The sequence below is a fragment of the Urocampus carinirostris genome, chromosome 10 (assembly GCF_059441175.1).
Source record: "Urocampus carinirostris isolate Australia breed hairy pipefish chromosome 10, RoL_Ucar_1.0, whole genome shotgun sequence".
Taxonomy (NCBI): domain Eukaryota; kingdom Metazoa; phylum Chordata; class Actinopteri; order Syngnathiformes; family Syngnathidae; genus Urocampus; species Urocampus carinirostris.
The window spans coordinates 43,362,729-43,384,448 of record NC_142358.1 but is presented as its reverse complement, the minus strand read 5'-3'; the positions used below and the strand labels follow the sequence as shown (position 1 = coordinate 43,384,448).

The 21,720-nt window shown below is 39.4% G+C and overlaps 1 protein-coding gene across 1 annotated transcript; it reads left to right on the top strand.

Annotated features, from left to right (window-relative positions):
- Window positions 1-4,362: 4,362 nt before the first annotated feature.
- Window positions 4,363-14,987, top strand: diabloa (diablo, IAP-binding mitochondrial protein a). The gene is made up of 6 exons (XM_088345263.1): window positions 4,363-4,507; window positions 7,052-7,169; window positions 8,692-8,814; window positions 10,522-10,632; window positions 10,697-10,793; window positions 14,660-14,987. Exons 1-6 carry the CDS (start codon window positions 4,464-4,466, stop codon window positions 14,860-14,862), a joined length of 696 nt encoding a protein of 231 aa, XP_088201389.1. The 5' UTR covers window positions 4,363-4,463; the 3' UTR covers window positions 14,863-14,987.
- Window positions 14,988-21,720: the final 6,733 nt, after the last annotated feature.

Here is a 21,720-nt window from a genome sequence, read left to right as displayed (position 1 = left end):
AGCTGGGACGGGCTCCAGCACCCCCGCGACCCTACTGAGGATAAGTGGTGCAGATAACGGATAGATGGATGGGTTTCCAAGGTAAAGCTTGGAGTTGAAAGTGCGTGGTCACAACAGTGCAATGGAAAATAGTGCAAACACATTTATTAGCAACTAAATTTCCAAATAAGTTGACGAATAAGATATGAAAGTGTAGACTTTTGGGGTTTCTGGAAGAAAATGAAGAGAATGCGGCATTATTTACTCATTTTGAGTATTAAGCTTTTGCAGATCCTAAAGAGCGCCGTCGTGCGCTGCGCCTTTTTCCTCGACTCTTCCAAAAGAAACCCCTACGGACGTAAAACTTGAGCGCGTTGAAGAACATCTCGTCCCTGAGACCATAGACCAAAGGGCTCAGGCATCGGGGCGCCAGGACAAAGGACACAAAGTTGAAAAAGCGCACCTGTATAAAAAGGGCCAAATCCACCTTCATGATGGCCTTCTCCACCGGGGGCAGTATCAGATGGATGAAGCAAAGCACCAGCTGAATGGCATGAAGAAGCACAGTACGGAGTCCTTTTCTGGAGGCTTCTTGGTTCCTGGCTAATGCCGCCCTCGCCACCGCCATGATTCTTGTATAACAGACCAGGACGATCACGCACATGGCGAGGAAGTAGGACGCGAACATGGCTGATCTCAGATGATTGTGCCAAAGGTGGAACTCCAGGTTGTTGACGGAGCACATCAGATCCGAGACGTCGCCGTCCTGTAACCCCGTTAAAGAGGAAGTTAGCGATAAGGTACAATTCAACATTTGCTGTCTTTACTGAAGAATTCCCGTGTTGGCGTGATGAGGGGGCCCTATCGTGGATGCTTAGCTAAGGCTAAGTGGCTAGCGGAGTTAGAAGTCTTCGGTTCCGTCTGTAATCATTGTACCAAATAAGAGCGAGGAACTGGCTGTGCTGGTGAAAAACATCAAAGCGTACAGGGACTGCAGTTTGCTGTGTTTTTACGGAAACGTGGCTCACGTCTAGCATCCCGGACGCTAACGTGGAGCTAACTGGCTAGCCTTCGAGAGGAAGCGGACTTGCTATCTACGTGAACACGAGGCGGTGTAACCCTGGGCACAAAGATTTCCATCTACCGCAGGGACGTCCAACTTTTGGCCTAGCGTGTGACGTCTTCCACTTCGCTGTTGCTAAACTACAACACAGCACCCCGAGGCCATCCTGTTCATCTGTTAATAAACAACAAAGGATCCTGCTGGAAGTGTGAATTTCCCTACGGGAATGAATAAAGTATCTATCCATCTATCTATCTATCCATCTATCTATTCCAAAAACTCCAGAATTGGCCAGAAATTTCAACATGCGCCTTGTGTTCTCCATTTGAGTCCGAGTACCCTGCCCTCTGAGATTGGATCTGCAACCTTAGTGGAAATGTTTCAACCTAAGCTTAAAACACACTTCTATTCCATAGCATATGAATAAGCTATATTTTATGTTGACAATATCTGTGTATTATTTGCCCTCATGTTGGTTTTAGATCAGGGGATGTGTCATAATAGTCTGTAGTTTGCAATAATCTGTGGTCCGTGCAGCCCTTTGAGACTGTCCCTTCTCAAGGTTTCTTCATTTTCCACATGTGGAGGTTTTTGTATTTTTCCTTGCCCTCATGTAGGTTTTAGATCAGGGGATGCTGTCATAATAGTCTGTGGTCTGTGCAGACCTTTGAGACTGTCCCTTCTCAAGGTTTTTTATTTTTCTCATGCTATGGTTTTTGAGGGCAGCATGGCGGCGGAGTGGATAGCGCATGTGCTGCACAGTACTGAGGTCACGAGATCGAACCTCCTGTGTGGAGTTTGCATGTTCTCCCCGTGCTTGCGTGGGCTTACTCCAGGCACAAAAACACGCATGTCAGGTTAATTGACGGGTCCGAAATGTCCCTAAGTGTGAGTTACCGAGTGAGTTGTCTGTCTCTGTGTGCCCTGCGACCAGTTGAGGGTGTCCCCTGCCCATATCCTGGAGATAGCTGGGATGGGCTCCAGCACCCCCGCAACCCTACTGAGGATAAGCGGTGCAGATAATGGATGAATGGATGGATGTTTTTTGAGTTTTTCCTGGCCCTCGTGTAGGTTTTAGATCATGGGATGGTATCATGGTGGCCTTTGCAGTCCTTTGAAATATTTTGTGATCAAGGGCTAATAAATAAATGTGACTTGAAAAAGAGTTTTGTTGTTTGTTGTTTTTGATCGAAAAACCAAATTGTTATCCAAGTGTTGCATGGTAATCACTTGCCTGATGAAATCAGAGCGCTGGTGTAACTCAACAACAACTGGTGAATAATTAATGATTGTGCTAATGAGTTTCACTGGACTTCATTATCTTTACTTGGAACAACAAAAACAACGTTTACCTGCATAATTGCATCTCAGGATGCTTTGCACTAAAACACATTTCATAAACACTTTGAATAATGAATGAAGTCGCTTTTGTTTTAACGACTTCCTCTGGGAGTATTTGGTGACAGGAATCAAACAATGTTAGAAAAAGTTTTGCCCTCGTGTCAATATACTTTTCAGGGTCCATTCTTCTTTGCCAAAATTTAAGCACTTTAGAGGAGTTTCAAAGCCTGTTTTCCAATTTATCCAGTACCGTTAAAAGTACAAAAACGGTGTAAATCTGTCACCGACCCAGGACAGGAAACAGGAAGCAGAACCCAATCGCGTAACGTTACTCACAGTTTATTGGGGAGAAGAAGAATGGGCGCACACGCGATCCGGGGATCGCTGGTCGCGGAAGTAGATTGCTTGGAACGAGGAAGTGGACAACATCAAACAGATCGGGACGAGAACAAAACAGGAGCCAAACCACAGGCAAAAACGGGGATTCACAGGGCTTGGCAAAACAAAAACACGGGCAAAAACAGGGATTCACAGGGCTTGACTTATCACAACAGAGTTAAGCAGGAGTTTCGCAGACGCTCCGACAAAAGACGACTCACAAGACAGTGTTTAAGTAAGTCAGCGAGCAATCTGTGTCCATGGGCGGGGCTAATTGGACTCACACTAGGGCCATTTATTTTGTACTGCATTTTATCTAATTTATTTTTTTGTGTATTTTGTCGTGTAGTTTGTCTTGTATTTTTTGTGAATTTTGTCGTGTAGTTGGTCATGTATTTTTTATGCATTTTGTCGTGTAGTTTGTCATTTATTTTTCGTGCATTTTGTCATATAATTTGTCACGTATTTGTTATGCTTTTTGTCATGTAGTGTGTCATGTATTTTTTTGTGCATTTTGTGATGTAATTTGTTATGTATTTCTTATGCATTTTGTCATGTAGTTGGTTATGTATTTCTTGTGAATTTTGTCGTGTAATTTGTCATGTATTTCTTATGCATTTTGTCAGGTAGTTGGTCATGTTTTTTTTGTGAATTTTGTCATGTAGTTTGTTATGTATTTTTTGTGAATTTTGTCGAGTAGTTTGTCAAGTATTTTTATGCATTTTGTTGTGTAGTGTGTCATGTATTTTCGATGCATTTTGTCATGTAATTTTTCACGTTTTTTACGCATTTAGTCGTGTAGTTTGTCGTGTAGTTTGTCATGTTTTTTGTGCATTTTGTCATATAATTTGTCATGTATTTTTTGTGAATTTTGTCGTGTAGTTTGTCATGTATTTCTTATGCATTTTGCTGTGTAGTGTGTCATGTATTTTTGGTGCATTTTGGCATGTAATTTTTTACGGTTTTTATGCATTTAGTCACGTAGTTTGTCATATTTTTTGTGCATTTTGTCATAATTTGTCATGTATTTTTTATGCATCTTGTCATGTATTTTTTGGTGCATTTTGTCATGTAGTTTGTCATGTATTTTTTGTGCATTTTGTCATATAATTTGTCATGTATTTTTTATGCATTTAGTCATGTAGTTTGTCATGTATTTTTTGTGCAATTTGTCATATAATTTGTCATGTATTTTTTATGCATTTTGTCATGTAGTTTGTCATGTATTTTTTGTGCATTTTGTCATATAATTTGTCATGTATTTTTTATGCATTTAGTCATGTAGTTTGTCATGTATTTTTTGTGCAATTTGTCATATAATTTGTCATGTATTTTTTTATGCATTTTGTCATGTAGTTTGTCATGTATTTTTTGTGCAATTTGTCATATAATTTGTCATGTATTTTTTTATGCATTTTGTCATGTAGTTTGTCATGTATTTTTTGTGCATTTTGTCATAGATTACGAGCGTAAATATATTGTAAAAGACGCCACCGATTTAATTTTTAGAACAAACCTCTCAGAGAACGCTTCTCACGAATCCGACGATGGACGTTTGTCCTTTTTGGGATAGCCATTTGCTCTCGTTTTTCGTGATCTGTTTTTACTTTTTCATTTCTTCACATTCACTTTCTGCCACTAAATTGAAACCGGAAGTGCCAATATACCTCACCGGAAATAACGTTTACAGCGGTGGACCGACATGGCCGCGCTGAGACGCGGCGTCACATTCCTCCGTTTGCTTCGGTAGGTCCTAATTTCAATAAATTAAGATTGTTGTCGTTTAAAAACGATTTCGAAATTGAGTAAAACGACTAATATACAAGAAAAATCCCGGGTTGCTATTATTTGAGGACAATTAGTCGACGAGGTTGTACTGGAAATGAAACCGGAAGACAGTGGAACCAATGACAGTACTCGATTCATATTAAAATGAGGGTCAAATAACGAATTGTCAATAAAACAATAATTTTTTAAATTAAAAAAAACTTTTTTTCTGTGTTGATTTACGTAGTGAGAGGAACTTGTTTTGTAATAAATGGACACTTATCGAGTCGACAGCCACTCCCCTGCATTGGCTAATCAATGACACGCCACTGAGTCATAACGATTATTATCTGCACCGCTTATTCCCAGTAGGGTCGCGGGGGTGCTGGAGCCCATCTCAGCTATCATCGGGCAGTGGGCAGGGGACACCCTCAACTGGTTGCCAGCCAGTCGCAGGGCACACAGGGACAGACAATTCGCTCGCTCATTCACACCTAGGGACAATTTGGACCGGCCAATTGACCTGACATGAACCCAGAGTGCCCAGGGAGAACATGCAAACTCCACACAGAAGGGTTGATCTCATGACCTCAGAACTGTGCCATACATATTTTGTTGCATCTCAACGTTTATGGTTTCACATTGGGAAAAAAATAAAACTAGATGTTTTTTTAACAAAAGTCATTGTTTTGTGTGTTGATTTGTTAGTTGTGTTCGCAAAATCTCATTGAGTAGCACTGGAGAAATTTGCAGAAAAAAACTACAAAACTGCTGTATCGCTTTCATGTTCTTTTAAACCAATTTTTCATTTTCTTTTCTGTTTTTTTTTGTGTTACTTGTGGTTATTATTAAGTTATTATTTCTAGTGGACCAAACGCGGCTATTGGTTACCAAATTTCAGCTCTATATAAACGGTAAATGGTCTGCATTTCTATAGCGCTTTTCAAGTCAATGAAGAGCTCCCAAAGCGCTTTACAATGTGCTTCACACTTACCCATTCACTCACACACCAATAGGGAGTCAGCCATGCAAGGTGCCTACCTGCTTATTACTCTTATTTCCACTTGTCTTGGAAGTGCCAGCCCTCACAGTCAACTTTCCTTTTTGTAAATCGATTTATGCATATGGGAAAACGTTAGGAACGTTTGTGTCCTCCTACAGCAACCATATATTTATCTTAAACCAACACGCGGGCAAGGAAAAACTCGTAACTGATGAGTGCATCAGGGCTACCTGTTTGTTTCGCATTAAAGGTAACATGTTATAACTATGTCATTACTATGTCATTACCAGGTAGTAACTTAGTAGTATGGTTAAAATAGGCTCGGTCAACCACTGAAGCAATTGTTTTGTATAAGGGCACTGAGGGATTATAGGATCATTTTGAAAATCCTTTCTGAAAAAAATATGTTAATGTTAAAGGGACACTATGTATTATTTAGCGCCTCCTACAGGTAAAAAATAAGAAAAAATGTTGCTGGGGTATGAGATATTGTAAGTGCAATCTTTTGATATTGTTTTCCCATATAAACATATTTTAGCCACAAGTGTAAATGGTTGCAATGAACCTGGCAATTACTCTAAATGTATTGTAAACATTTTTGTTTTAAAGAAACCCAAATCTCACATGAGCAAGGCTTGTTTCCGTTCAAAATAAAGTCTAAACTTAAACCCGCGGATTTTTAGAATATAATAGTCTTTATTGTCGTTGATGAATGAACATTGTTTACATCAAGATTAGAAGTGGCACTCAAGAATAAACCTGTCATAAAATATTTTAAGAATTCAAATTTTAAAAAAGAATATTAGGATGAATAACCAATATTTATAAGGTGTGTAAGGTTTTAACATTTATTACGCTGAAATCTGACTCCGAAGACACTTCATGTGTCTTGTCTAAACCCTTACAGTAGGAACATATTCAGAAGCCAGAGAAATTTGATTAACCAGGCGACGAAGATAGTCCACATATTAATTTATTTAGCCTCATCAAAGAATGGATCTTTCTTCCTTGCCAATTACAATCGTGTGGAGAAAGAGCGACTGGGGCTCCACGGTTACCCACTTTTATAACACATGGCGATGAAATGTTCACGCCCCGTGACCAAAGCAAAGGCGGTTTACGACACCCGTCTGAAGAGTCGCACTCAAAGCTGAGGTCAAACTTAGGACAAGTATTTTTGGAGTATAAGTGGAATAAAACAGCGTATAAAATAGTACATAACTTCAGGTGCAATGAAAAATTGTGCAATGGCAATGCCAGCAACATATTTCCCAAAAAAGAATCGAGAAGTAATGACTACGTTTTGTTCTACACATAGTCAAACATTTTTACCCACAGTTTTGTTTGTCTGTGTGCTTTTGTGCTAGAGCATTATAGAACTGTCTTTTATTCTCATTGATTAAACAACATAGTATACATTATTTACACGGGACTGGACGTGGCTCTCCAGGAAAAACATGTTATCCAAACATATAAGAAAAACCAAGCTTAAAAATAAAAGAATATTTTGACTTTGACAGGAGAAATGCTCAGGTGCTGGCCAGACGCGGCAAAACCGTCGGACACACAAGATGGAGGAGCCTGGTGGCATCCGTGGGGGTGATCAGTGGCGGGCTATGTGCCATTCCCTTTGCGCAGGTACCTTTATTTATTCATTTTACCCCCTTAATAAGCTTAAAGTCAATGTTTAATTCCCTCTCAATGAAATGTGAACTTGAATTTCTTTAAGGAATTGATGATCAGATGAATAAAACCTCCAGTTTCTGGAGGAACAATCCTGCTATATCAAGAAAAATCAATGTATGAATGTACACAAGTCATGTAATACCTAAATATGTGACATAAATACTATTTGTTCATATATTGATGCATTTTGTCTTTTTTTGCCATTTATTTAATTTATTATTTTTGCCAAATGAGGAGGCGGGTCAAACTGGCTGAGCTTTTCACCAATTGGTGGTGAAGGCATGGCAATTGTGTAGCGTGCTTGTTGAGCAACCAATAGGTGAAGAGCCCGGACAATTAGACCCGCCCCCTTCGTTTGAAAAACATTTTGTTGTCACATTGTACTCGGCAGAATACACACCAAAATGAATAAATGACTTATAAAGTAAGAAATGCATAAATAAATCAATACATTTCGTTTTAGTCATATTTTTAGTTATGATGTGATTTATTTGTGTGTTGATTTATTTAGATAGATAGTTTATTCATCCCCGTAGGGAAATTCCCACTTCCAGCAGTATCCTTGTGTTGAAAAATAAAATAAAAGATGTAGAACACAGAAATACCCAATATAACGTGTTGATATAGAGGATTTAAATAGTGACACTGTAATAAAAATAGGGTAATATGCAAATGTGGGGGTGGGGTTTCATGTGGGCTTTTACTCCCCCGGGTGGAGTTCAAGAGCCTCATGGCATGAGGAAGAAATGATCTCCTCAGTCTGTAGATGTCATATACAGAGTGTCCCAAAAATGTATACACACTTGGACATTAAAGAGCCAATAAACTTCTTTTTTTTCTTTTTCAGATTTTAATTTTGAGTGAGAAAGGCGGATATACTGAATATAGTGAACACAGTCTGGAAATGTGAAAATAAAACTGAAGTGCGAGAATTCTGCACACAGATGCCATAGCACGTCTTTGCTCTTCAGCATGTCCAAGATGTTCTCAAATTTTTTAGTGCCTGCTAGTTTTACAAAAAATCGTGTATTCAGCGAAAGAATAAATACATGAACTATAATACTAATGTTCCTTTTTGATTTAAAAATCATAGGTCAAGAAATTTGTATTTCTTTTACATAGTCGAATCCTTACCTGTTTGGTTTGTCTGGGATCTTGCAGCTTCACTGCGCTCTGTGGCACTGTTTTTTTTGTTTGCACTAGACAACAGTGCCCTCTAGTGGTCAAATATTACACACTTTAAGCCCATAATCCACCTATTTTTCTCCAAAACCAAATCTGAAATACAAAAAAAGACTTTTGACTATTTCAAGTTAAAATGTTGATACATTTTTAGAGGGAAACCCCGTATTTTGGTCCTATGTCAGTGCTGGGAATTTTGCTAACTTCTTGGTTATTCCCCTGAATTTTTTCGAACTCTTGTGCAACTCTTTGAAGTAATATTCCGACTTTTGTTTTGGGGGTGTCTTGGCAGGCCCCCAGCCTCACTCACGAGTCCTTGATCAGACGGGCGGCCTCGTTGGTGACGGACAGTTCCAGCACTTTCCTATCCCAGACCACCTTGGCCCTCATAGATGCCATCACTGAGTATTCCAAGGTCAGATACCGTCTTGTCCCTGTGCCAAAAAATACAGTACACCCCCAGGAGACATTTATGATGTTTTTACTCAAAAAGGTGGGGTACCTAGTTTGAGGGGTTCTCTCTTCATTATGTGTTCACAATGCCTAACTGAGATCAAAGAGCCTTTATATATATTTTTAACCGCATCTATCTGCCTTTGTTAGTTTTATCTTGGTGTTCCAGCCAAGGAGCGCATTAAGCTGGAGAAAAGGAGACTGGGGGGAGCGGGGTTAGGGTTAGAGAGTGCTTTCACACGCGTGCTCGTGTTTTTCTTTTATTCCAGGATGAAATTGGTGAAAGTAAGAAAAGGGCTGTTTCAGAAACAGTCCAAATGCCAACCCAACCCCCAAAAAGATGAAAAAAGGTTTATTAAAGGGCGTCTAGGAGAGTCACGTACTTGAACAGCCAAAACAAGCAGCCTAACAGAGGCTGCAATGATGATTTTAGCCAGAAGATGGCGTCAGCAAGTAGATTACTTTGAAGTTACGGACTCTGCCTTAAACAGATTGGAATAAGATGTTTATTGGAACCCTCTTTACAACATTTTTCCCACTGTAGCACATCCACTCCAAATCCTTACACATGCCCAAATACTCTTCTTAGACGCCTTTCTGCTATTGGTCGACGTCATGTAAAATGTTAGTCTGCAATCGGTTTGCGTTTTACATCATGAAAATGTCGACACGCCATTGGCTGAACTCCCTCTGACATTGCCTTTCTCCAAATTAGGTTCGGAATCTCTTGTGCTATATATTAACTTTGCAAGTAGACAATACTGTATTTATTCACGATGTGTCCCAAAATTTACAGTGATGCCAAAGAGAGGAGCATAAACATGATAACCACAAAAACGAGGCCTTGCAATGATACAAAGAAGGCACACAAGTCTTTACCTTAGCAGATGGGCGTTTAAAAATCAGTCTTCATTTGAGTTTTCTGTCTCCTAGCCTTTTGGCATTGGTTTCTATCCCCCACTCAACAGTAATTTTACCTCGTAATCCCCGTTTAAGAACCTATCCATGTTGTATCCTGCAGCTCTACTGTGTTTATTCAGGCCAGCTTTGTCTATTAGAAACACTTTGCATCCATTTCCCGGCATCAAGGAGCAATTGCAGTTCTTTTAGTTGGTGCTGTTAGGTTTTAAATATTAAAATGTATCGTTTACCAAATTGTTCGAATTAGTTATCTGACTCGGCGTCTTTCGGCGAGGGGGAGGGGCACCTGACCCGCCCCACGGGGGGTGGGGGGGCTAAGGTGCCCCTCCTCCTCGCCGAAAGACGCCGCCATGTCTAAAGGACTCACAACAAGAAGGCTTATCAGAACACTTGTCTCCTTTTCCCGCGTCAGCCCTTGTTCCCGTTCTCGTTGTTTTTCTGTAAACATCATTCTTGTCTAGGCCACACTGACCCCAAGCCTTCCCTGTGAAAAATCCCCACTGCATTCAGCAAATGTAATTTGTATTATATTAAGTCTCTTACAGTCAAATAAATAAAAAATCATCGGTGAAAATCTTTATTGCACTCATTAAATGTAACTTGTAATCAATCGTATAAAATCCTTTATAGTCAAATGTATAAGATCCTTCAGTGTGCACATGTTTTTCTAGTTGATTATCCTGTGAGGGCAAAAAAAAAAGATCCCAGATCCTAAATAAAAGCTCGTTCTGTTGTTGTTCGGGTCCAGGCCGTGCACACTCTGGTGGCGCTCCAGAAACATTACCTGGCCTCGCTGGAGAAGCTCAACCCGTCGGAGGAGGAAGCCATCTGGCAGGTGGTGATAAACCAGCGCGCCGAGGTGAGCTCTTCCGAGACGAGAAAACCCATTCTCCGATGACGACGCGCTGTCTCCTCGGCCATAGGTGGGCGACAAACAGGAAAAGTGGAAAGATTTCGAGACGGCGTGGAACGGCGCCCTCCGCTTGTGCGAAACGGCAGCCGAGGCGGCGTTTGCTTCAGGTGGGGGAAAAAAATGTGCCCTGCCTTGGAGAAAGTCTCCAAGTGATCTTAGTTATTAAAAACCAAAGAAGAGTTTGGGATTGCAAAAAGAAGCGACGACGTCCTAACATTTGGAAAACCAATCATGATGCATTTAAAAAGAAATGTATAAATAGATGGATAGAATAGTCAAGTCACATTTATTTATACAGCCCTTAATCACAAAAATGTCTCAAAGAATAGAATATACCTTTATTGTCATTGTTACAAAATGGGTAGAACATATTGTAACAACGTAATTGGACGTGGCACTCCAGTATCACTTTTAACAGTGAGGATAAAAGAAAATAGCAAGTATTTATCTTGGAAAAGATGAGAGATAAAAGAACACTGAAAGTAAAAAGCTTAACTGGAGAGCCTGAAGCCGCTGCACTCGTGCGCGCCGCCATCCCGGAAAATACACCATCGCCTGATTTTAAACCAACACGCGGGCAAGGAAAAACTAAACCTCAGCGTGAGGGAAAAAAACCTTGAGAAGGGACCTCACAAATAGAATGTTAAATAATTGTTCTTTTATCGCTCTGTTGTTAAAACTTGGGTCATTCTCTAGGCTTCCTCCCTAAATCTTTTTGCCTAGTTATTCTGACAGTCAATTATTTTTGTCTTTAAAGGTTGGGTGAATCGTTTAAGTATTTTGAGTATATGTGAACACTGCTCAACTGAATTAAAAGAGCCTTAATATATATTTTTTCTATCTGCTTTATTTGACTTTTTAAGCAAAGCTGTTCTGGCTGCGGAACTCACGAGTTAGGAGGAACAGGGGAAATGGGTGGTGTGGAGAGTAACTTCAGGCTCGTCCCTGCTTTTTTTCTTGTTAATGTAGCATGAAAATAAAATAGAAAATAATTGTCTTAATTGTTAGTTGTAAAACATTGTAAGCCACAAAGTTAGACATGGCACTCCAAGGTTAACGTGTAATACAAAGATAAAAGACAATCGAATTAATAGGTAAAAACTAAATAAATAAATGAAAATCACAACGTCGTGCTTAGAAAAACTGGCCTAAGTTATAATAACGCCATGAAAAACAACAGTGCTTTGTAAGAATATTGAAAATAAGTGCAATAACTTTTAGCAGCAGCAGTAAGAAAATTATATATATATTATTCACAAGATGTATATTTTCAAAGTTGAATGCAAGTCAAGTCATGTTTTTTTGTCCAGCCCTTAACCACAAAGAGTCTCAAGGGCTGCACAGACCACAGATTATTGCAAACCACAGATTTATGGCGAAACTGATGTTATACTTGCGAATAATATCACCTCATGGAAGCATGTAAATGTTGAAAATAAAGGGGCCAAGTACTGAAACCTGCGGAACACCACAGGTAACAACCCAATAGTATATATTTTTAAGTTTCACTAAGCGGCAACAAAAAGAAAGAAAAAAATGTAGCAAAATATGTTTTCACTGTTTTTTTTGGTTGGTTTAGAGCAGTGATGGCCCTAGAAAAGTTGGTAGAAGAGGACTGTTTCAAGTATAGTCCAAACGCCAACCTAAAACCACAAGAATGACGAGAAAAAAATAAGAGTTTATTTCCATGCGTATAAGAAATCAACGTACTTGCGTGCGCATCATGAATCTTCTGACCATGGCTGCATTCGTGGCTCTAATCCAGGAGATGGTGGCAGAAACTTCCAAATTCCTTACAGCTCCTATATAGTCTTTATGACATGTCTATCCTGGAGTGCCATGTCTAATATCTTCAAAGATATGCCATATAGATAAATGATCAGACAAATGAATCCCCTCATACCTAAGTACATGAGAGAAATGCAATTTATCCATTATTTATGCACTTAGTCATTTATTTTGTCCTGTATATTGTCCCAATATGTTATTCAAATGAGGTGGTGGGTCAAACTAGCTTAGCTTTTGAATAGAAATGAATGCCTTTATTGTCGTTAGGAGTTAGTATAACGAAATCTGAGCTTCACCGCAAGTGCACGCATAAACAGGAATCACCTTTTGGTCGATCGGTGTTGTCATCGATGAGTTCATTACTGATCAACCGATCGACGGAAGGCCAAACTAGTTTGACCCACCCGCTCGTTTGAATCAAATGATAACAAAGTACACGGCAAAATTCACGACAAATACCGCAAGACATAAAAGACAAAATAACGGACAAAATGTGGGTCCGAATTAAAACAATTTGAAAATAATAATAATAGGTCGAAATTTGTGTAATTAAATGAGGCTTTTGGACTCCTACTAGTTTCTAAAATAAAAGTTTCATATTTCTAAATGATTCATCAGTTTTTATGACATAGCTTCTGAGTGGGTTCTCATTTTACGTGTTTTTGTTATTATTTTAAGATATTTCATCCGAAAAAAATCATCAAATAAATAAAATTGTATTTTATAGCTGATTGCTAATTATTTTGTTTTTTCTTAGCTATTTCAGGTTACAATATAAAATATCATAAAATACAATTCTTAAAATGGGCTAAATTTTCTGCCATTTTTTCAATAGTTTATTTTTGTTGCGCAAGAAGAAATAAAACATTCAAGAATAATCTTTATCGTTTTGGTAGAATGCAGGTGAAAAATGGGGGAGGCTAATTCCCCAACACTCAATTCAGTTGAAAAAATAACCTCAATTGTTCAATTTATAAACAATTTAGCTTCTTTTTTAAGGAACATTGTTCACATTTTCCTATACTCTGCATTGAACTTTTTTGTATTCTAATAACGATACCTTAAAAAAATTTGTTGACTTCCGTCTTTAATGTATGAAAATGTTTGCATCACACTAAGGATACGGTTAGGATAAAAACAACATTTACTAGCTGATCACTTTTTTTTGGGTCCATTGTAAAATTGTAGTATTATACAATTGAGTATTTCAAGATAAATAAACATACATTTTTTGTGGACTCATCATATGATAATAGTCTTTATGATGAGTTTGAAGCAGGGCTGGGCAAACTACGGCATAGGTCTACTTGAGCAGTTGTCTGACTAGAGATCGTTATTTATACTTCGGAGTAAAACTCAATTTATATTGTTTTACAGTTGACTTTTGTTGTAGACTAATTACCTGAAGTACAGTCGGCTAAGTCTACTTGACCAATTGTCTCAGGATGTGAGAGTTCGTTTGAATTGTTTAAACTCACTTTGTATTGTTTACTGCACATTGTCATTTAATCATATTGTTTAAGTTCTAAGGTCTTGGGAACCTCCTGTGTGGGTTCAAATTCAGCTACCCGACTTACTGTGCGGAGTTTGTATGTTCTCCCTGTGCTTGCGTGGGTTTCCTCCGGGCACTACGGTTTCCTCCCACATTCCAAAGACATGCATTTCAGGTGGATTGGCCGGTCCAAATTGTCCCTAGGTGTGAATGAACGAGCGAGTTGTCTGTCCCTGTGTGCCCTGCGATTGGCTGGAAACCAGTTCAGGGTGTCCCCTGCCCACTGCCCGATGATTGCTGGGATGGGCTCCAGCACCCCCGCGACCCTACTGAGGATAAGCGGTGCACCTGATGAGATGAGATGAAATCTGTTGTCGGTGAAGTGCAATAAATATGACAAGGTTCAATTGCACAACAACCTCTCATCTCAAATACTGCTTAGAACATTTCCAATTCTTCGACATACAATGTCTTTTGAAAGTAACAGAAATACTTACTTTTCCTGGTCACTACTATTACTATCAAGTAACTATTTGGAAGAGGTAGCAAGTAACTTGAACTTATTATTATTTTTAAAGTAACAAGCCCGACTGGTCATTGCTTTAGAAGGTACAAACATTTTTGGTGCATTTGTAATTTTCTTAGTTAATTCTATCATCTTCAGTAACATGATTTTTTAAATTTTTTCTCCAGGAGCGGAACACGCATCCATCACCTTGCACAGCAACCTGACGGTGGCCCGCTCTCAGGTAGAGGAGGCCAAGAAAATCTCCCGGGATGCCGAAAAAACGCTGACAGAGGCCAAAGTCCTGGAGATCCAAGCTAGCGCCCAGAGGGCCGCCGCTCTAGAGAAAAGCCAGGAGGAGGTGCCCGAAGCGTACCTTAGAGAAGATTGAGGTTTTGGAGAAGGTGCCTCCTTGGATGGTATGCCGCCAGTCTCTGCACTGTTTATTTTCTTCACAATTTATCTAAAATGTCTTTTCTTTTTGTGCAATTTTGAATACATGAATTAAGAAATCTGTGTTTTGGCAGTCATTTGACCAGGTTGACGCATCCGAGGCACTTTTATTTTCAGGCTTTTCGTTTCGGTCTACATTTCCTTTAGAGAACATGTGTCAATCTCATGGGCTGTTGGCCAAATGATTTTCTTGGGCCCGCGAGACAATGCTAAGAGAAGCACAAGATAAAAACGTGTCAAGGACTTGCTATTTTAAACAGGTTCACCGGATATCCTCAAAGCCAGGCATCACTTGCAAAGGACCCCCACTGTAGCTGTATGTCACAGGTGTCAAACAGGCGGCCCGCGGGCCTGAGACAACACTCAGAGAAGCGCAAGAGAAAAACAAGTTGCAGGTTGAAATATGTCACTTTAATGTTGCCAAAGCCAGGTGCCCCGAACAAAGACACTGTACTTTATTTCTTTCTCTCTCTTATTCTCTCTCTTTCTTTTCCACCCCTCTTCTCCCACCCTGTCTCTATCTCTTTCACTCTCCGTATCTCTTTCTCTCTTCCTTTGTTAGTCTTTGTCTCTTTCTCTATCTGTGTCTTTTAACCCCTTTTGCCTAACTTCCTTTTTTCCTTTTTCTCTCTTTTCTCTGTCTCTCTTCCTACCCTTTGCGCTTTCTTTACTCTTTTCTTTTCTTCTGTCTTTCTATTTCTCTTTGGATTGCTTTCTTCCTCTCCGTTTCTTTCCCCCCCTCTCACGACTTTTTACCTTTAGTTTCTCACGCTCTCTACCTCTCTCTTTGTCCCGCCCTCTCCCCTTTTCCCTCCCTCTTTCTCTTATTTCTTTATCTCTTTTTTTCTTTCTCTTTAATCTATTAGTCCGGCCTCCGACAGAATGTTTGTTCTACCGTGTGGCCCCCCGAGTTCAAATGACTTTGACACCTCTGCTGTATGTTCTGATTACTGTATAATCAACCAGAGAACATTGAGAAAACCTACCCGGTTGTTATTTGACTTCAAATTAAAGTCAAAGACGTGCTATTTAGAGCATTATGAAGATTACAAAATAAAAGATAGCCCCTGGGAGTCATTATGAAAGAAGCTTTTTATAAAAGATCTAAACCTAGCATTGAAGTTCCCATCTACAGGACTGTCTCAGAAAATTAGAATATTGTGATAAAGTTCTTTATTTTCTGTAATGCAATTAAAAAAACAAAAATGTCATACATTCTGGATTCATTACACCTCAACTGAGCTATTTCAAGCCTTTTATTATTTGAATATTGCTGAATTTGGCTTACAGCTTAAGAAAACTCAAAAATCCTATCTCAAAATATTAGAATATCATGAAAAAGTATACAAGTAGGCTATTCAACTAATCACCTGAATCATCTAATTAACTCGAAACACCTTGCGAGGGTTTCCTGAGCCTTAAAAACACTCAGCTTGGTTCAGTAAACTAAATCACTGCTGATCTGACTACTGTCCAGAGGACCATCATTGATACCCTCCATCAGGAGGGTAAGACACAAAAAGAAATTTCTCAAAGAGCAGGCTGTTCACAGAGTGCAGTTTCAAAGCATATCCACAAAAAGTCTGTCGGAAGGGAAAAATGTGGCCGGAAACGCCGCACAACCGAGAGAGATGACCGCAGCCTTAACAAAATTGTGAAGAAGAGCCGCTTCCAGAATTTGAGGGAGCTTCAAAGACAGTGGGCTGAAGCCGGAGTCCAGGTATCAAAAGCCACAGTTCACAGACGTGTCCGGGAAATGGGCTACAATAGCCGTATTCCCGTGGTCGAGCCACTTCTGAACTCGAGACAACGGAAGAAGCGTCTGACTTGGGCTATGGAGAAGAAGCACTGGACAGTTGCAGAGTGGTCCAAAGTCCTCTTTTCAGACGAAAGCAAGTTTTGCATTTCGTTTGGAAGTCAAGGCGCCAGAGTCTGGAGAAAGGCCGGAGAGGAGCAAAATCCAAGTTGCTTGAAATCCAGTGTGAAGTTCCCACAGTCAGCAACGGTTTGGGGAGCCATGTCAGCTGCTGGTGTTGGTCCACTGTGTTTCATCAAGTCCAGAGTAAATGCAACTGTGTACCAAGAGATTTTAGAGCACTACATGCTTCCATCTGCTGAAAAGCTCTATGGAGATGAGGATTTCATTTTCCAGCATGATCTGGCACCTGCCCACAGTGCCAAAACCACCAGTAACTGGTGCACTGACCGTGGCATCACTGTCCTTGATTGGCCTGCTAATTCCCCTGACCTGAACCCCATCGAGAATTTGTGGGGTATAGTTAAGAAGAAGATGAAAGACACCAGACCTGCAAATGCAAATGAGCTGAAGGCCGCTATCAAAGCATCCTGGGCATCAATAACACCTCAGCAATGCCACAGGCTGATTGCCTCCATGCCACGCCGGATTGATGCAGTAATCCGTGCAAAAGGATTCCCGACCAAGTACTGAGTGCATCGATGGACATTTTCAAATGTTTGATTTAGTTTTGCTGTTATAAAATTATTTTTTGACTTGGTCTGAGGAAGTATTCTAATATTTTGAGATAGGATTTTTGAGTTTTTTTCAGCTGTAAGCCAAAATCAGCAATATTCAAATCATAAAAGGCTTGAAATAGTTCAGTTGATGTGTAATGAATCCAGAATGTATGACATTTTTGTTTTTTTCATTGCATTACAGAAAATAAAGAACTTTATCACAATATTCTCATTTTCTGAGACCGTCCTGTATACATATTTATCCAATAATTAAAAGCAAAAAGACTTTTTAAAGGAAGGCTGTGTCCTTTGAAAACGTAAGCCTGCGATCATGACTTTAAGCCAGGAGATGGCAGCAGAGTAACATGTTATGCGTTTTTTTTTTTTTTAGACAAGCTCGTATAAACGCTTCTTTTTCAGCAGATAGGCTCTTTGAACTCAGTTGGGCATTGTTAACACATCCTTAATAGAGTCAATATTTACCCTTCCCCTTTTTAAGGATAGTTCAAAGTTGGCACCCGCCTTTAAAATCATTAAATTGATCGTTTAAATGTATGCTATTTTTCTCACTTTACAGTTTGCGTGAGTTTCCCAGAGTTAAATACACTCAAGTGGAAATGAAATCTTTTTTTCTTTTTTACAAAAATGCGCTTTTGATAAACATTCAAATAAATCAAATCTTGGTGAATGAAAAAAATACTGTACTGAGGAAAAAAAAGCACCATTTGTTTCATAATCAAATTGGTGTGACATGCCTTGAGTTGGTAGAGGGGGGTAGCAGGCGGATGCAGAGGGTTGGGGGGGGGGATTATAATAAAAACTGACTTTAAAACTTCAATTCGTGTGAATTCTCAGACTCTCAAAAGATTTCTTCGCTTTAATGACCTGCTTGTTCTGAAGAAGTCATCTTGGCACTTTTGTTTTTATTCTGTTTGTTTATTGTTTATTTGTGTGATAACATTTGCGGCGACGTTCCACTTTCATGTTTTGTTCAGTTAAAGTCATTTAGGGTTCTAATTTTGTTTCACGGTCTTATTGTCTCTCCACTCTCATTATCGTTCATTATTGTTCTGTTGTAGTGTGGTAACATATCTGGCAATGTCTTCCTTTCATGTTTTGGTCAGTTAGTCATTTAGGGTTCCAACTTTTCTTCCCTCGTTATTGTTCTGTTCACAAGAGAGTAAGTCCCTAGTCTGTTCTTCCTTTCATGTTTCAAACAGTTAGAGCTGTTGAGCGTTCTAACTTTATTTCATGTCCTTGCCGTGTCCGTACGCTTGTTATTGTTTTGTGTGGGCACTTTTCTGGCGTTGTCTTCCTTTCATGTTCTGTTTCGTTATAGACAGTTAGTTTTCCAAGATTATCTTTCACGGTTTTGTCGTTTTGGCACTCTCGTAATTGTTATCCTGTCAGTACACACTGGCGATGGCTGCCTTTCAGGTTTTTTCCAGTTACGTTCGATGGTGTTATTATCGACCCACTCTTGTTCTTGTTCTGTTCTTCTGTGATTACATGTCCAATGATGTCTTCCTTCCTTTTTTTGTTCAGTTAAAATTCCAACTTTATTTTTCTCTGTCTCGTCGTCTCGCCCCTCTTGTTGTTGGTCTGCTCATGTGCGAGCACATTTCCGGCACGGTCTTACTTTCATGTTTTGTTCTGTTAGAGGCCGTCGGATTTCCACTCGACGTTTTCACTGTCTCGTCATCCTCTGTACACGCGTATCTGGCGTCGGTTTCCCCCCCCTTTCATGTTTTGTTCAGTTAGAGCCAGTGGGTGTCTATCTGCGTCATGACATGGCTCCCGTGTCACCTTTGTAATCAGATTACTCGCAAAAGCCACGTGTACGGGGTTGTTCATTCTTCTCTAAGCGCGTAAATGATTCCGATTGCTCCAGAAATGCGATTATCGCCTGCACGTAAACATAGTCAATGATGGTCTCTGTTTTCGTTCCTGGATGCAGGAAAATAGTTGTTTGGAAACAATAGCAAGAGTGAAGTTTGGCGCTCGGGCAGCCCAAGCACTTTTGCTTATCTTAAGTGAATAAATGGGACGCCTCGCGCAAAATGCTGACGGCGCAATGCGGCAGCGGCCAGCCCGTGCCCAAGCCGACCGTCAAACTTTGTCCTTCGGGAATCGGGGAGACGTCTCTCGGTTTTTGCCGACACTCGGTCGTTTTTGCTTTTCTTTTCTTTTCCTCTCGAATTTCCCGACGACATCTCCGTGCTGGCTTCTATAGAACTCTCCGCGTCTCCGAAACGAGACCGAGTTGAGCCCCGAGGTACGCAGAGTTCGTCCTTGAAAATGCTTGAATTTTGGGTGAAGTGCTTGAAAAGGCTTGAAATGTGTTGCCCTTTGTTTTTTTAGCCCAATGGAGCAACAATATACACGAAAATGACTGTTTTGAGCTGAATCGAGCAAAAAAATGTAAAAATATACACAAAAAAGACTATTTTGTGCCCGATCTAGCAAAAATATTCACAAAAAAGACTGTTTTGAGCTTAATCAAGCAAAAATATACACGAAAATGACTGTTTTGAGCTGAATCGAGCAAAAAAATGTAATAATATACACAAAAATGACTGTTTTGAGCCCGATCTAGCAAAAATATTCACAAAAATGACTGTTTTCAGATTCAGATTCAGATCTACTTTATTGTCATTCTAGTACACGTGTATACAGAACGAAATGTCGATGCATCTGACCCCCACAGTTTCCTTGAATGTACAGATATAAATAATGTTGTATTGTATTTTGGCTACGTGTAGTATTTTACCATAGTGCCGATAGTGCAAGAAGAGTAGCTAACCAGATGTGCAATATGGGCAGTCAGGTTAACAAGTCAGGTACACAGTAACATTAACACTGTAACAATAACGCTGTAATTACAATAGTGCAGAGAGCAATGTGCAAGGAGTGGCAAGCTATAAAAAAAACTGCCAGTAGTGCAAAAGTCAGATTAGCAGCCGTTTAGATTTAAGTTAACTATATGTTAGATTGACCATTTAACAGTCTAATGGCCAGGGGGACTAGACTATTGCGGAGCCTGGTGGTCCTGCACCGCACACTGCAGTACCTCTTCCCAGAGGCTAGCAGAGTGAACAGTAGGCTTTTGAGCTTAATCAAGCAAAAATATACACAAAAATGACGGTTTTGAACCCGATCTAGCAAAAATAGCTTTATTGAGCAAAAATATACACAAAAATGACTGTTTTGAGCCTAATCGAGCAAAACTATAAATGGAAATGACTGTTTTAAGCCCAATCGAGCAAAAATATTCACGGAAATGACTATTTTGAGCTTAATCGAGCAATAAAATGCAAAAATATACACAAAAATGACTGTTGTGAGCTTAATCGAGAGAAAATATACACAAAAATGACTGTTTTGAGCCCAATCGAGGAAAAATATACACTAAAATGACTGCTATATTTCTTAGCAGTCTGACTCTAGACCACGCAATAAAATGAAGAACGATAAAAGAAAGTGCGTAAAAATGACGCCGATCGACCGCTCTCAGTCATTATGGCGTTGTCATGTGAAACCTCACTGCCCCCTACTGGTCTTTTACAAGAGGACAGCTCTGTTTAGAAAACTGCCTCTTTTGGCTCAGCTCACTGAGCAGCTCCTGAGATTTTTTTTAAATGATATATTATCAATAATAATAAAAGATAGTATAACGAAACAAATTATTTAGTAATCAGTAATTTCATTTGTTTTGCAGAGGGTCCCTAATAATACATGAATATAAATTAAAATATTCACTGAAATTTTTTTTAACTACAAAACAAGTTTGACTTTTAACACACTTAATGGATTAAAGGTCAAACGACAACACAAAATCCCATTAAGTATACTCTTCAGTGCTATAAATAAATGAAAATACAAAAAAAATAACGATTCACAATTCTATTTTAACCAATCTACACATAAATCCTGGAAAAAAGAAAAAAATATATAAATTAAAATAAGTAAAACAAAAAGCAAAAGATCAGTTGACTCTAAGATTGAATGCACTCTGCTTCGGAGCAATCAATAACATTAAAATGAGTCCAAATTATGCACTGTTGAAGCAGAATGGCAGAATTCATGTCACTTTATAGCAGCATTGACTCAAACAAATCATAGATAGTAACAGCTCAAAATAGCACAAAGTAGGTGCTAGCAGCAAGATAGCGACTTTATTTTAGTCATCAAAGTCAAAAATCTGCGCTTGATTTCTTCCTTTGAAAGTACTGGAAAATTGACCTTGAAAAGGGCTTGAATTTGTCCTTGAAATACGATGTTTCCACTTTACAGTGCAAATTAAGATGTTGAATCATCAACA